General features: G+C 33.9%; 1 protein-coding gene across 1 annotated transcript in view; it reads left to right on the top strand.

Annotated features, from left to right (window-relative positions):
- The window catches only part of SLF1 (SMC5-SMC6 complex localization factor 1), a 71,884-nt gene extending 66,038 nt beyond the window's left edge, over positions 1 to 5,846 (top strand). Inside the window, exons 19-21 of the mRNA XM_068980551.1 lie at positions 1,875 to 1,967; positions 2,371 to 2,553; positions 5,218 to 5,846. Of these exons, the coding sequence (XP_068836652.1) occupies positions 1,875 to 1,967; positions 2,371 to 2,553; positions 5,218 to 5,696 (755 nt within the window). The 3' untranslated portion in view covers positions 5,697 to 5,846. The remainder of the gene's footprint in view (positions 1 to 1,874; positions 1,968 to 2,370; positions 2,554 to 5,217) is intronic.
- The last annotated feature ends 10,846 nt before the right edge of the window (positions 5,847 to 16,692 follow it).

The following is a 16,692-nucleotide window of genomic DNA, read 5'->3' on the forward strand; positions in this document are numbered from 1 at the left end:
TGTAGTCAGCATTTGCAAGTTTTATACACTGGCCTTGATGAATACTTCACCTTAAATATTGGACAAGGTCCAAGAAAATACCTTCTTGGAGAGCATATTATTTTTTGAACTGCCATTTATACAAAAAAAATGTTTAATATCTGGTGTAATAGAGTATTCCTCCCTTTTCTCCACCTGCCTTTTCAAATATTAAACACTGTGTAGCTCATGTTGAGCTCATTCCAGACTTGCCTGCCTTACTTTTCTATTCCACCTCAACCTGTGCTGCTTAAGATCAGTGTCTTGTGATTTGAAAGTATAATTCAGTCTTCATCTCTTTCAGTTCTAGACGTTTTGTGAACAAAGAATGAGAAGTAGGCTATGTTACATAGCTGTGTTAAGCATATGGACTCTTTTCTTCCAGGCATTGAGCCCAGACTATGAAATGTGCTTGGCTTTTGGTTCTAACTATACTGGAACCTCAGTACCTAAAGGGATGGAGTAACAAGAATAGCGTTGTAATAATTCACTCCAGCACTTCTTTAACTTAGGTACCCTTTTAACTCAAAATTATGATACCTTCCAAGAGTCTATATCCAGCCAAAGTAAATGGCTAAGTCTCTTGTTTATGACCTATATTATGTTTTTAATACAAATGTTATCATTATGGTATCAAGCTTTCATAATATTTCTACATGGCATAAGTTCATAATAGCATATCAAAAATGTAAAACAACTGCCCGTTTGCCTCAAAATATGAAAAATGTATTAAATGTGAACTTAGATATTAACTTCACAAAGGTGTCCTTTTTCTTTGTTGATTGTGTCGGAAAATAAAATGAATATGAATGACTTTAGGCTGAGCAGCAGAAGGAACTGGGAGGGAGGAAGAGAACTGAGAAATAGTAGGGGAAAACTTCAAAAGCTTTTCCCTGCCTTTAAAAGAAATGTTTTAGTAGAAGTTGTAGAAATAATCTGTAAAAACTGAACGCTGGGAAAATGCTGCTTAGTATCTTATAGCAAGAAAGAGTTTGATTCAGTATGTATTTCATTTTCAAAGCAATCAGTTAATATTTTTTTAATCCCCCTTACATCAAATCATTACTTGTATCTTATTAATCTTGTTTACAACAGAGAGGAATATAGACAGTTTTAAGCCGCAGACACTAATTGCACACCACCACCACCACCCTGAGAAAGACTTTATCATTCTATTTTTCATTCTTGTTCAGCTTTAAATGGTACCAAGGATTTTTTTTTTTGCATGTGTGTGCGTGCATGCATGTGTGTGTGCATGTGTTTATATTAAGATTCCCCCATTTCTCCTTCTCTGTGCTGCTGTAGCCAAGCCAGACAGCCTATTGAGAAGCAGCAAACCATCTGTTAATGGATTTGAAGTTCTGAATTACACTTGAGTGTGTAGAGGCACTCGTGCTTAGCCAGAAACATTCATTTGAATTAAGCTATCAATGCTATATAAAAAAGAGCCATACATTTAACGTAGATTCATGAATAAATTTAAGAGAGGGCAATTGCACTCTAAACTTTTATTGCTGTAAAACCCAGTATTTTTGGTGTTCTCTGATCATTTGGGGGTTTTATAGCAGGATTGAAGCTTTAAACCTTGAACTACGAGGAGACAATGCCTGTGTTAAACCTTTTGCAGAATTTCATTGCTGAATTGCTGACAGAGAGGCTCTATAAAGAGGATGGGGTTCCCTCCCCCATCTTTTTTTTTTTTTTCCCTAATGTGAAAGATGTTTAAACCAGTCAAAAGGAAACTCAATAAATAATTTTCTGGCATGGGGCCAGATCTCCTAGTTCATGCCCTTTGATTATTTTCTTTAGTTGATATCTTGTCTTCTCTGGAATAATCTATTAATTTTTCATGGCAGGAGAAACAGCCCTCCATAGAGCTTGCATAAATAACCAAGTGGAGAGATTGATTCTTCTTCTCTCTACGCCAGGAATAGACATCAATGTTAAAGGTAAGTTCTAAATCTTTGTTGTTTAATTCAGTGTTTTATGTTTGTGATATTAAATAGTTTAATTTCATCATTACTAAAAATCACTTAAGTATATTTACCTAACATCTTCAAAGTATTATTGTTAGCAAAACCAGGAAATTCATCACATACTGATGTAGAAGAGTACACAGTCATTTTTGGCATCTATATTGTGACATACCCCACCATCAACATTTTAAAATAGTTTGTCTTTTATTTTTTACAAATAGAAATATTATAGCCCTAGGCATTTATATCAAAGCATTCTGTTTGTATATAAGGCACTTTTATGAAGTCACACTGATAAGGGAAGTAGAATTTCAGTACTTCACTACCGAAAGTCGTACTTTTGCCGTTTAAAAATTTGCCTTGATTTCTAATTTAGACAATGCTGGCTGGACGCCTTTGCATGAAGCCTGTAACTATGGCAACACAGTGTGTGTCCAGGAAATTTTGCAACGTTGTCCAGAGGTAGATCTGCTCACTCAAGTGGACGGGGTGACTCCTTTGCATGATGCGCTGTCAAACGGACATGTAGAAATTGGCAAGCTGCTGCTCCAGCATGGGGGTGAGTGCATTTATGCTAAGCGGGTTATGATAAATTATCCAGTTTTTTTGATGAATCCCTCAGAGGTAGAAAGCATTTTATATTTTAAGATCTATAAGGAAAGATGCCTTTATTACATTTTAATGAAAAGTAAACATGAAAAATCTGCTAGCATATAAGCACCTTTTATTTAGTAAGGATAAAAGCCTTTGGATAAAACGATTTATTTCTTGTGTCATAAAATTAAACCTGTTTACCTTTGTTTTGAGAATATATTTTGAATTGGGTATGTTGGTTTTTACTGTTAATCCTTTTACTTAAAAGTATGTACTGTCTATAAACCAGCTATTTCTGAAAGCTTATTAATAAGTATATGTAAATCTTCATTTGTGAGTACTTGGATATTTCATTCTTATTTCACTTCCTGTATATAACTGCTAATGTGATTCTTCTTTTTCTTTAATGAGTCATTTCTTTACATACTACAAAAAAAGATATCCTAGAATACCTTTTCTTCATTCACATTTTATAGTCAATTAAGTAGGAGAATTGCCAAATGGTAATAACTGTTGTGTAGGGGTTTGTGATGGAAGTAACTTGAGCTCAGTATTCATCTACTGCTTTTTCTGCTGATTTCTTTTCTGATATCTGCTTTCCAAACCCTTCCCGAGCCCCCCAGTTCAGTGATATTCTTCTTATATCTGAACTGAATAATATAAATTTTATATCAAAATATTCAAAACTGATTTGGAAAAACTGTTTTAAAAGGAAAAACAAAGGAAAAGTGATTATAAGCTTATAATGCAGATTTGTATAAATTTCCTGTTACTTTTATTTGCATTAAAAATACTATTGTACTATTTGTCCAGTAACTAAAGCTGTTTGATTCTGGATGAAAATAAATAGTATATTTTATTTAGATATCTCTTTACTATATAGCTATATCTAGCTCTCATTTGTCTAAGGAAGGCTCTATCTATATCATGGTAGTTTGGTGTATTTGGTTATTTATAGTCTTCTTCTGCCCCCTAAAGGCCTTTGTGTGTCTCTTTTACTTATACCATTTCATAATCAATATATTTTTCAGTTCTTAACACTTTTTTTAGTATTATATGGTTACAGAACCAAACTGTTCTATCTTTGGAGTGTTTTATTTTTCTGCTTAACCATGAATGTGGCATACCAAGCCAGTATTTGGCTTTGCTTCACATGGTCTAAGTGATATAAAACCTTTGTTGCATTAAGTCCAATTTTTCAGAAGAAGAAGGCATTATATTAACCATTGTGAATTGTTTTAGGACCTTTGGTGAAGAATAGTACACAAATGAGTTCTTTATCCTAAGAGAGGGAAATCTACTTGTACTTGGATTTATCAAGGCCCTTTGGCAATCATATAGACTTGTCTTTGCCTTAGTTATAATCTGAGTTTGGACGTATTGAATGGTTTGATATGATCACTGTAGAAACTATGTTATCTCTTTGTTGTGAGTTTCTTAGTCTTTCTTGAGAGCAATAATTTTAAAAATTTATTTATGTTTTTAAAAACTTCATTTACTTGTGGTATCTTGGGGTCCAGTCAGATTCATCATGAAGAGATTAAGCAGCTGTGATCTGATGAGATCTGTGTTGTAAGGTAGAATCTTCTGATTAGGTCTGCTAGTACTCAAACCTTTACATTCCTTGTAACATTTGTATGGCAAGTAAAGTAAAGTCACTCAGTCGTGTCCAACTCTTTGCGACCCTGTGGAGTACAGCCCACCAGGCTCCTCAGTCCATGGTATTCTCCAGGCAAGAATACTGGAGTGGGTTGCCATTTCCTTCTCCAGAGGATCTTCCCTACCCAGGGATCAAACCCGGGTCTCCCGCATTGGAGGCAGATGCTTTAATTACAGAACTTGATTGGCAGAGGTACAAAGTACTCCTGTTCTTTACAGTGTGACCAAATACTGAGTCACTGTTATTTTGCCCCTCCCATATCATCTTTTACTACCCAGGGGATAAATTCTGTCTTCAGTACTTTGTAAGTTGAGCCACCAGGGAAGTCTTAAGTAGATGGTTAGATGGGTTTAACTAGCATAGGTGAAATGAAATCTGAGTTTGTCCCAGAGCATTTAATATTTACTTTTTGTGAATCAGTTACCTTTACTAAAAATTGAACATAAGCAAGGGTAATGGAAAATGTGTTCTGTCTCTGGGCAAAGTTTTGCAGTCTGCGCTGCTGCTATCACCAATTAGCAATGGAAGGGGGCGGCAGTACTTTTTCCTCTTGGTGGTATTAGGAAATATCTTTAAGACTCTCATACAGAATTTAAGATAAATGTATTTTGTTAACTTCCCCAGGAACACTGATATTGTTATTTCAAGATGACAATTTATAAAGTTTTATCAAAGTTTTATATATATGTGTGTATATATAAAAAACACCATATATGTTATTTATTGAACTAAGGCATATACTTTTAGGCAGACCTTGTTAGGCAATTGGCTAGGTGTTTTTTTTCCCCCTAAAGCACCTTTATTAGGCAGTTAGTATATATAGCTAGGTAATTACATCAATATGAATTACTGCAAAATATGACTGTAAACTGAGCCCTGGGTGGCTTTGGTTTCGAAAAAAAGAGAAAATACGGCTGTTAAGCTGCCAAAATGTTTTACACTTAACATTTTGCATTTTCTTTTTCACAGGCCCAGTGCTTCTACAGCAGAGGAACTCTAAGGGGGAATTGCCCTTGGATTATGTGGTATCATCTCAAATCAAGGAAGAACTATTTGCTATCACAAAAATAGAAGATACAGTGGAGAACTTTCATGCACAAGCAGAAAAACATTTTTACCACCAGCAGCTTGAATTTGGCTCATTTTTACTTAGTAGGATGTTACTAAATTTTTGTTCAATTTTTGGTTTGTCTTCAGAGTCCTTAGCTTTCAAAGGATTAACTCATCTAAGTGAGCTGCTTGTAGCTTGTCAGAATTATAAGGAAACCACTAGTGCTCATACTGACTGGTTATTGGATCTTTATGCTAGAAATATAAAGACATTGCAGAAGCTCCCAAATACTCTGAAGGAACTGCCTGAGAATGTAAAAGTGTGTCCTGGAGTACACACTGAGGCCTTATTGGTGACATTGGAAGTAATGTGTAGGTCGGTCACAGAGATTTCATGATGATGCCAAAAAATAGGGGTCAGCTTTCTAAACCTGCTCAGCTTGCTTTGTCATCTATTAGAGACTTCGTCCCTTATTAACCCATGTTAATTGCATTTATTTATTGACAATTTGCAACCTTGCTAATTTTAAAAGCACTTAAAGAACTTATGCAAAGTTGTAGTATAGGCTTCTTTTTCCAGTGTGTAGAATTTAACTCAAAAGTGAAAAATAGTTTTGTTTGGAATACATTGCTTTTATTAATTAATCTTTATTATTTTTTGGTTTAAAAGTTATTTATTTACATTGTACATGTAAAAAATTTTAATTTAAATATTTTTTTAAATCAAAATGTAATGTTCTCTATTTTAGGTGTTTGGGGTCTTAGAATCATGATGAGACTATTTATGCAAATATGCACCTATAAACATGTAGCTTCCTGTTTCTTCTCCGTAGGCTGTTGGAATAAAATACTCAGTTTTACGTGTTTCTAAAATAAACATTTCAGAGCTCACAATAATCTTTTGGTTTTTAAATGTAATAAACGTGCAAATTTGATAATTTGATCCCTTGATCTATTTTATTTTAGCATTTCCTATACAAAGTGTATTTCTACTCCATGTAACCACTCTTCTCAAAGTAAAATAATCTGCTTTATAACGTTTTAATTATTAAGATCATAAATGGCAACAAAGTAATGGATTTGAGATTATCTAAAATCTTAACGGTCCAGTATGAATTTACAGAGTAGTAACGTTTCATTTTGCAGTTTTTCCTAACACTGATTTATAGTAAAACTAAAAAGGAGTATGGATAATAATTACTTTTGAAATTGGAGTTGCTTCACTAGTGGGAATAAGTTACATTGTGATACAGCTGGAAAAAAAACATTAGAACTTCTATTTAGATTTTATGTAACTAAAGTGATGATCTCACAACAGTTATTATAATCTGTTAAAGAAGCACTCTTTAGTTTTATTTTGGAAATAGATATTTTAGCAGGATACAAATGCTGAGAGTTTTATTACTAGGTTTATAGTCTTAAGCTGAAAATTGCTACATTAGTATATCACCTCTGAATAAAAATAGTTTTTTTTCTACATTTTAAAATCAGTAATTTCTTACACCTACTGTAAAAAATAGTTTTTAGTTAGCCTTCAGATGTGACACAGAACTGCCAAAATATCAGAGAAAACATGATGTAGCAGAGACTAAGGCACATTATAATGCTTTTAGAGTGAAGTGCTTCCCCAGATGATGCGAAAGAAGTTTCTGACTCTGAAGAACAGTGACTTTGCATCACTTACTTGTGAAGGCATGTGGAATAACATTTGCTTGATAAATGAATATTAACTTAAAAATATAGACTTTGACATCAGACATAGTTTCAAGTTCTTGTGTAATTTCTTATTCATTAAGCAAGTTCTTTCTGAATTTTGGTTGTTACACCTGTCATATGGAAATAACACCAGGTATCTTGGTCATGATAGAATTACTAGCCTATCACCTTATATGGTACTTAATGTTACTTTGTATTTTATTATTTTAACTCCTCTTTTTAGCTACAACAAATCATTTAGATAGTAATTTATTAAGTTGCTAATAATTCTAAGTTAATGAGATAATCACCATCATGAGTTAGGGTTTTGTGCTGCTAAGAAAAAGTAGTTTTCTAAATTAAATGTTCACAAGAAATTTCATTTAGTTGCAGTTAGTATTAATATTTCATAACTGTTCTGTCTGCCAGTTTCTACAAGTCATGTTGACGTGAAATATTTAACACTAAACTGCCAGGTCTCTACCTCAAGAAGGTATCATTGCACTTTGTACTTCTTTAGAAGTATAACTTGGCAAATAGATTACAGTGTTTTGTGGCCTAGTTAATAATACTGGTAAATATATATGAATTTAAGCCTGCAGTAATAAACTGTATTTTCCATATTACCTCTTAAATGTTTTGTTTTAGAAAACATAATTGCCTCAAATTTATTTTAGATATAAAGAAAGTGGAAATTTTAATAGAAAAAATTTATAGACTTTCTGACCCCTGACTTTTCACTTTTAGGTATTTCAAAGTTGCAGCAGCCAAATAGAAAGCTGAGTAACATTATTCTTCATTGTACTCTGCCAGATTTCATATCATAGTTCAATGGAGTTGTTTTTTTTTTTTTAAAAAAAAAGCCTATGAAAGCCTTTATTACAATATAAATAAAGCTTGGAAGGAGATTTCTGAGCTGTTAAGATTCAGCTTTCTCAATGCATAATCCCCACAGGTATTTGGAATATAAAAGATTTTAGAATATTCACCGTCAGCTTTTTAGGAAGGGACTATGAAGTTTTCTAGCTTATTCTTAATTTTCCTATGCATAATAAATTGTCCAAGTATATACCTTTTTCTGTCATTTCATTAACTCCAAAATAACCAGAAAGACATTTGTCCTCATTAAATCAAATGCTAAATTAATCAGTATTTTGAATTCACAGTTTCTTAAACACCTACTATGTACCAGGTGGTATGCTTGACAGGGGCCGACTACAATACCAGAGGGAAAGCTTACATTCTAGGAAGGTAAGTCCAGTTTACTGTCTTCTGTATAGCCTGTTGAAGAAAATTAACTTCTTAAATTTGCAGTAATTGATATTCTCTTTTCATTTTTAAATGTGAACATTACAAGGGTCTGATCGCTTAATCCTTTAATGAGTATTACGACTTTACCAATTTTAGAGCGAATAGAATGTGGTGTTTGCTTTTGCAATATTAGTGAAACCCAGTACTCATTCCCCTAGGTAAACGCAAATGCATTAATGCTAGTATACTTAATTTAAACACTAAGAAATGTTTGCCACTTTTGTTTATTCTTTTATAGAAAGTTAAATTAATACCTTTGCATGAAAAAATTATTGGGGAATGTGTAATCCATATGCATTTACACACCTTTCCAGTTAAGTGATGAACTTGATGAGAGCCTGTCACTGTTGCTCCTTAATCAGTAGGAAGGGGTCATCTTTGAGTGACGTGAGGCACTCTTTCCCTCAGGCGCTTATCAAGTAGCTTCCACACCAGTCGTACCTCTTGCTGACGTGGAGCTTGCAAACTTCAGAATGATAATTGTTTTTATAGCAAATGTGGATTGAGTCAGTGGTGGCATTATTGGAATTAAACACTGTGCCTGGTGATATCAAAACTGAAGACATTGAATAGTTAACTATTTCTTGGAAATCAAATTATGCTGTCAAAAAATTCACTTTGTAGGTTAAAAGGAATTGTGGTAGGATGATACACTTTGATATTTCCTCTGATTCAGAGGACTATTAGACTATAAATTAGAAAAGACTGTGGTATTGTTAGGTTTTAAGCCTATATCTTTTAGGGTACTACAGATCCCAATAAATGAAGACCTTTTAAAGGAAACAAGATAGTTTTAACACTGTTGATTGTTAGATGTTCAAAAAAGTTCTCTTAAGTAAATCCTAATCTTTGAGAATATCCAAAATATATTTAATTCATGTTTCCCAGTTTGTAAAAGTACCAAGCAGCTTTTTCTCCAAGACACATGAATTTATGTGAATTTCTCGTGGGAGGGGAAACATTCTATTAAATTATTTTTAAAAGAGGATATTTTCCAATCAATCAATGGTCAGTTATTATAAAAACAATATCCTAATAAGTATTTACTATTTTTATATATTTGTAATGTGTAATATTGCTGTGAACATAGACCAAAAAAATTAAGTTCCTTATTCAAATGTCTATAAAGAGCTGTCTTCAATTAGAAATGAAACATTTTCTCCAGATTTTGGCTTTCTTTTTACCATGGTCCCCAAGTCTTTTCAGACTATTGAACCCAGATTTGGTAAATCTAATCTCCTTCCTTTCAAAAGTATCTAAATTAGATCAAGTGAACATTAATGCATAATGGGCATTAAACATTAATAGAGAATGACTATGTTGGAACATATGATTTAGTTTTACCAAAGAATGGAAGTTTTTATTTTAAGTGCTTAGGACTTCCAGCAGGTAAGCTGCATTGAACTGAAAGTCTGGAATCCAGCTTTGAATTTACACCTATTATACTATCATTTATCTTAATAGCAGATGAACTAAAATTTTCAATGACTTTACATTCTTCTGTCCTCAAATGAAATAGTCATGTTGAAAAAAAATCATTAATCTTAAAGTGGTGACAGATAAAAAGAATTTAGTTTGTTGTCAATACTTCTCAACTTAAAGGTTAGGTCAGCCATGGTTTTTGTCATGACACTGATAAATTTTTCTAATGACCAGAATGGTTTGATCTGTAATAGCTTTTTGTTTTTGTTTTAAGGAATATATGCCTTGGTTATCTGACTTCATCCTAAAAATGGATTTTTTCCTCCTGTTTTGAATTGTTTCTATTTTTACAACACAAAGATAGAATTACACAGCAGTGGGTAAAATTTGATGATAATAAAATATGCATTTTAAAGATCTTTATTGAAAACTTAGAAGAATTGTAAAGATGAAAAGTTGGCAAAGGGATAAGGAGGGAAATGTTTGGGAATCATTGTGGTTTAAAGAGGGTAAAGATACCTAGATGATGTTTAATATATTGAGAATGTAGTGAAGGTATAGTCAGAAAAAAGGGCAGACAGATCTCCTAATCTCAGGAATAAACTGTCTGTAAATTTTGAATAATGTTCAGAAAACCAAGGATCAAGATAGTGTGTGATGAGTCTTTTAGTTAAAAATTCAGTCAAAAATAAATAATAAAAATACTAATTTAAGTTCATACAGAGGATATAAACTTGAGAGGTTAAAACCATTTATAAAAAGTGGTTTAACTTGTTCCTGATAACTCCTTTTTCTGAACTAATTTTAGTCCTTTAAAAAAAAAAATAGAAACTACTTAAATGTTGTTTTTAAATTATTTCCTCTAAGTAAAATTACAGAGGGGAAAAGATTGTAAGCAAGTCATCATTGCTAATAGTGGTTATATTTATTGAGAGAATTTTGAATATTTCTTTTTCACTTCTCCAAGTTTCCCTGTAACATGATTTATATTTGTCCGTAATACTAGTAGCCAGTGTATTTTTTTAAGTAATGCTCCTAATATGAATAAGAATCAGTCTTGAAATTTTTCTAAAGTGGTCTTATTTAAATTAGCATCTACTGAATTTTTTTAATATAAAGTGCATTTTTTAAATATGCCACTTTTCTTCAAGGTAAGGATATAATTAAGCTTCGTATCACCTAACATAGATCTCAGTACTCTCGGACTATATGCCCTTCCTTTGAAAGTAAATCTGTCTTATTTTACTGATATGCTGCTTCTGTCTTCTATTGAGCGTCTTCAAAGCAGTAGCCTTACCATGTTGAGTGGAGTCTTTACTGTTGAGAAGGATTCCTGAATTGCTAAAGATTAAACATCATTTAATAATACCTTGTGGAGTCATGTTACCATATCTTCTTTATTAGCCTTTTCTGATTTTAGTTACTTGTTCTGATTTTTTTTTCCCAGATTCTACACCAAAAAGCAGAGAAAAGCTGTAAGATTAAATGATGGCTAAATTTATCAAAGGTTGTACCTTTAATTGGGCTTCCCAAGTGGCTCAGATGGTAAAAGAATTCACCTACAATGCAGAAGATGCAGGAGACGCAGGTTCCATTCCTGGGTTGGGAAGATTCCCTGGAGGAGGAAATGGCAACCCGCTCCAGTATTCTTGCCTGGGTAATCCATGGACAGAGGAGCCTGGCGGGCTCCAGTCTGGGGTCGCAAAGACTTGGACACAACTGAGCACGTATGCATAAATCTTTAGTTTCTTTAAAGGGAATTCAGTACTGTGTGATTAAATTGATAATTGTTGTCTTTTACTATCATAGATCTGGAAGAAGTTCCCTTCTAAATACATACTATTTACAACATAAATTCAGATGTAAGCAGTCGGTTGTCTTTTGAGAGATTTCTGAAAATGTCTTGCCACAAAAGCATGTTATTTTTCATCTCTTCTGTGAGGGTGAGGAAAATGACTTCTCGTAAGCTACTGTTTTAAGTAGTGCAATTCAAAATACAGTATTTTAACTACATTGTATACCTACATCATAATTATAGTACACTGGGGAGTATCACATCACTGTCTTTTTGGGTACATTTCTCGCCTGCTTGTGTTGTTGTCACAGTCATTGGGAGATCCAAGGACATGTGTGTTCTCTGTACTAGCATCATAGTGCCACAGGAATGGTATGTACATGGTAATTCACACTATAAAAGTTAGTATGCTTGATTCCTGGTTAAATTGTCGAGTGCTGGACGTTCTGTGATATCCTCCCAAAATTTTTTCTCTATTATATCTGAAAATGCTTTTTTTTCATCCTATAGGGAAATTTAAAAAGTAATGTTCAGTAATTTCAAACAAAATGGAATACCACATTGATTGATTGATTTTTAATAAAACTATTAATACTACTTTACACGTACATAGTATTTTACTTTTCTGGGTGGGTTACCATGTGCTTCAGAGACCTTCCTGTGGTTTACCCAGTCTCTGTATTAGTGAAATCTGAAGTTTGCAAGAGTTCCAGGACAAAGCTAAGGGGTAAGTATACTATTGTGTAAGGTTGGAGAGTTTATTAGTTCTTGACATCAATAAATTGTTTTCCATGGTTTCACTATGACATGTTACACACAGATTTTGACTTTAAAAGTGTCATAATCAGTACCAGAAGAAGAATGTTTTGAGAAAAAGATACAGAGTGTAGTTAGCTTTCCAGGTTTCTGAGTGACTTTACTAAAAGAAGATCTCTGAACTTGGAACAAATCTTGGCATCTCCTCTGCCTCACTTCTCTGCTAAGGTCCAGCCGTCTCTACAGTTAGTCTTGACTGTTGTCTCAAATGTGTTTCTAGTAGTCAAGAGTGGTTGGGGCCACGGCTGCACCTTTCTCTATGCATTTAGCATTTCCCATAAATTTACCATTTGAACTCCGGCAAAATAAAATGCCTCAAGTTGACTTGTGTCATTTGAAGTTTGCTTTGTCCAAAACAAGCTTCCCTCATGGCTCAGACGGTAAAGAATCTGCCTGCAAGCTTGAGGCCTGGGTTTGATCCCTTTGTTGGGAAGATCTCCTGGAGGAGGGCATGGCAACCCACTCCAGTATTCTTGCTTGGAGAAAAGAGGCAAGCTAGCTAGAATACTAGCTGAGCCTAGTATGACCATCTTGCCTCACTAGTAGCAGGAACAACCTCACTTAGCCAGGTCTCCTCAGATCCATTTATTTCTGAGAAAATAAGAGGTGGTTGGTTTTTAAGAATAAGCAGTGGCTCAGACAGTAAGGCATCTGTCTACAATGCGGGAGACCTGGGTTCGATCCCTGGGTCAGGAAGAGTCCCTGGAGAAGGAAATGGCAACCGACTCCAGTACTCTTCCCTGGAAAATCCCATGGATGGAGGAGCTTGGTGCAGGCTACTGTCCATGGGGTCGCAAAGAGTCAGGCATGACTGAGCGACTTCACTTTCACTTTCATCGATTCTCAGGTTGGTCATTCTTTTTCACTTTTGAAAGACCATTGAAGAATCTATAGCAGGGGACAGTTATGTTGCAATTTTATTTTTGCTACAAACTGAAAACACTTTGGCACAGCTACTTAACCTATTTCTGTTTTCCTTAATACAAATAGAGCTTTCGGCTTAATCTAGTAATGTCGAATAGAGGAAAGCAAAAGAGCAGTGCCATTTTGTTAACTTTTTTTAAGTGGAGTCATATAATTTTTCAGTGATATTTGGAGACACAACAACTATCATATACATAAAAAAAAGAAAAAACCTGTCTACAAAAATACTGCTTATACATGCGATAGAACACTTTTTGTTGTTGCAAATTCAGCATATGAAGAAATAGCCCAATAAATGGAAACTTGAAACTAATAACATATTTGATTCTTCTCCACCCACCTTTGTGGGAGAGTGATTCTTAACCCTTGATCCCTTTGGAAAAGCACAGATAGAATTATTAAATTCCATCAAACCTTTCATAGTATTGTTAGTTTATAGAGCATATGACCACTTTGGACATTTAACAGTTTTTATCTGCACAGCATTCTTACATGATGAGAAATTTTCCTTGATATTTCTTAATTCTCAGAGATTGAACTGGGGTGAGTCTTACGACATGACTGCCGCGGTACAAATGTAGAAAGAAACTTAGGCAGAAGAGGAACAGTTTCAACAAAAAAATACAGGATGTTTTATATTTTTTCTTTCAGTGAGTTATACCAGTCATCCTGGAAGGAGAATTATAATCCAAAGGAATAACAGTACTGTAAGTATTCATTTCATTATTTCTTATGTTGCTTTAATTCATACTTGACCAAGCAGTTAGAAAAGGCTGATTCTAGATACATTGATGAAACACATAAATAGGTATCTGTACACAAATACACAGTCATAGTTTAAAGCCCCAAATTTAACCCTTAATTTGATAATACCTGAGGCTTTTGCAAGAAATATGATGATGGCTCTCTTGTATATTTCTGGAGCAGTAACTGCCTTTTATATTTTGGTTTATTTTTAATGCTAATTACAAAACTCAAAAATAAACATTTAAATATATTTAACAAGTATATATGGAGAAGGCAATGGCACCCCACTCCAGTACTCTTGCCTGGAAAATCCCATGGACGGAGGAGCCTGGTAGGCTTCAGTCCATGAGGTCGCTAAGAGTCGGACACGACTGAGTGACTTCACTTTCACTTCTCACTTTCATGCCTTGGAGAAGGAAATGGAAACCCACTCCAGTGTTCTTGCCTGGAGAATCCCAGAGATGGGGGAGCCTGGTGGACTGCCGTCTACAGGGTCGCACAGAGTCAGACACAACTGAAGTGACTTAGCAGCAGCAGCAGCAAGTATATAAACTGAAATTAAAGCCTTTGAATAAGACCTGTTAACATAGAAGTAGACCGCTTTCAGCATTGTAGATATTTGGATATTGAGATCAAAATGGGAACCTGGTCCCTGGATAAGAGAACTTACTACTAAATTTTTCTTCACTTTTGAATAACACAGTAAGGTTCCATAAAAGATACTTTCAGAAACTAATACAATGAGATTCTCTAAGAGATACTTTCAGAATCATCACTTGGGTTAAAATTTGTTCTCACTGTATTTTAGCTCTGGATTTGATTTTAATATTTTCACTGGTTTGACCATTGCCTATGACAGAGCAAGTTGTATGGTTGGTACTGAATAAAAATAACACAGAGCAGAGTCACTTAAAGAATCTTTCATTTCAGATTATCCTAGTGCATAGGTTCACAATTAATTTGGAATCCCGACAGCATCTATCAGTTTGAATGTGTGGAACAGTACCAAAATGAACAAGTACCACATTCTTTGTATAAATGGAAAAATCTTATGTATTTCTTATAAATTACCACAGTTAGTGGGTGATAATAGTAGTTTGGATAATGAATGACTTTCAGTAAATTTACTCACTAAAAGATCCTGAGGAATATATAGTTTTATATATATATATAATAGTTCATGTGACTACTGTATATCGCAGTCCAAATAGGTGTTAGAATGACATCCAGGCTCTTAAGATATCTTAAAATATTTACATGTTTACAGATCTCTCAAAATCAAATCAGGTTAAGCAGCTTTAAAAAGGCAGAATTGGGGAGAAGGGGAAAGAAGTGGTTAAAATTCTATTAGTCACAGCCACTTGCTTCCAGTCTGTGAGTGTGGTAGTTTCTGAAAGCAGTGACGATTCCTCCGAATATCACTTTCATGCCTCAAGGTAGTTCTTAATTCCTCCAGCAGCATCACTGGATACTTACCCCTCCAGAAGTATTGGGTTTTATTTAACAACAGTCGAGGTTTCAGGAAAAGCGTGTTTTTTTGTTTTTCCTTCCCCAAGCCAAACCAGAGTTTCTTTAAGTATCATTTATATGAGAACAAACACATAATCTTCCATCATTCTTCTCTCAACACCAAAAAGAAGTACTGATTATTCTTAGAAAAGATTATTTTTTATTTAATGCAGTGAATAGTCAACATTACCAGTGAACCAAACATCTGAAATTTGATAGAATGAAACAGAGAAATCAGTCATCTGTTAATGGTTACTATCCACATCTGAGGTTGTAGAATATCAGGGTTGCAGACTTTGAGTAGACAATGTCAGCACACAAAGTATAATCAAAAGTTACTTCAAACAGATTATACTATCAGTAAACTTTCTATAATAACATCAGCTTCATGGAGAATAATGTCTTAGCAACAAATAATGATGGTATGCGGACGTAAGCATGTCATTATAAACATGATGCACTAAATAGCACATACTGAGGTCAAGGCCTTTCTGTAGAAAGGGAATTTAACATTCTTTTAAGCATAGTGTAATAAACAGATCAAAATAGTTCTATCATAAGAAATAGTATTTAACAACATAGCTTTAAAATAAAAATGCTTTAAAAATCAACTTTGGGATTAAATTTATTTTTAAAGTATCTTCTTTTAGAATGAAATATATATTTCTTGCTCTAGCTTTTCTGCATTTTTCCAGCATAACCCTCACCTTCACCCTATCCCAGTCCATTATTAATAAAGTAGTACAAAACACCTGTCTGCAGCAATTTCAACCAAGCTTAGTCCCCTACCAAGTCAGGGAAGTAAGACATCCTCACCAAGTTTTCTCTCTAGAGGTATACTCCCTTGATAGATCAGGAAGTTAGGTATAAAAACTACATGAGAGTCTTGGGAATGCAGTTTTTAAGTATAGATTCTATGGTAATAGTGAAACATTTTTAAAGGCAAACTTTCCCCTCCCCATAAGCAGTTTATTTTACAAAATAGGTTTTCATGCATTCTCATTTTCAAGAATGATTATTTTTTTCTAAAAATGAATGTAATGAGACACTGGCATATCACTTAGTACACTGCATTCTCCTCTACATTAAAATTCACACTAATAACAAAAATCATAAATGCATTAAAACATTTCAATAACCTAATGAGAAAGTACATACATTTTTTTTTCTGTGAA

This window comes from Capricornis sumatraensis, chromosome 9, assembly GCF_032405125.1.
Source record: "Capricornis sumatraensis isolate serow.1 chromosome 9, serow.2, whole genome shotgun sequence".
Taxonomy (NCBI): domain Eukaryota; kingdom Metazoa; phylum Chordata; class Mammalia; order Artiodactyla; family Bovidae; genus Capricornis; species Capricornis sumatraensis.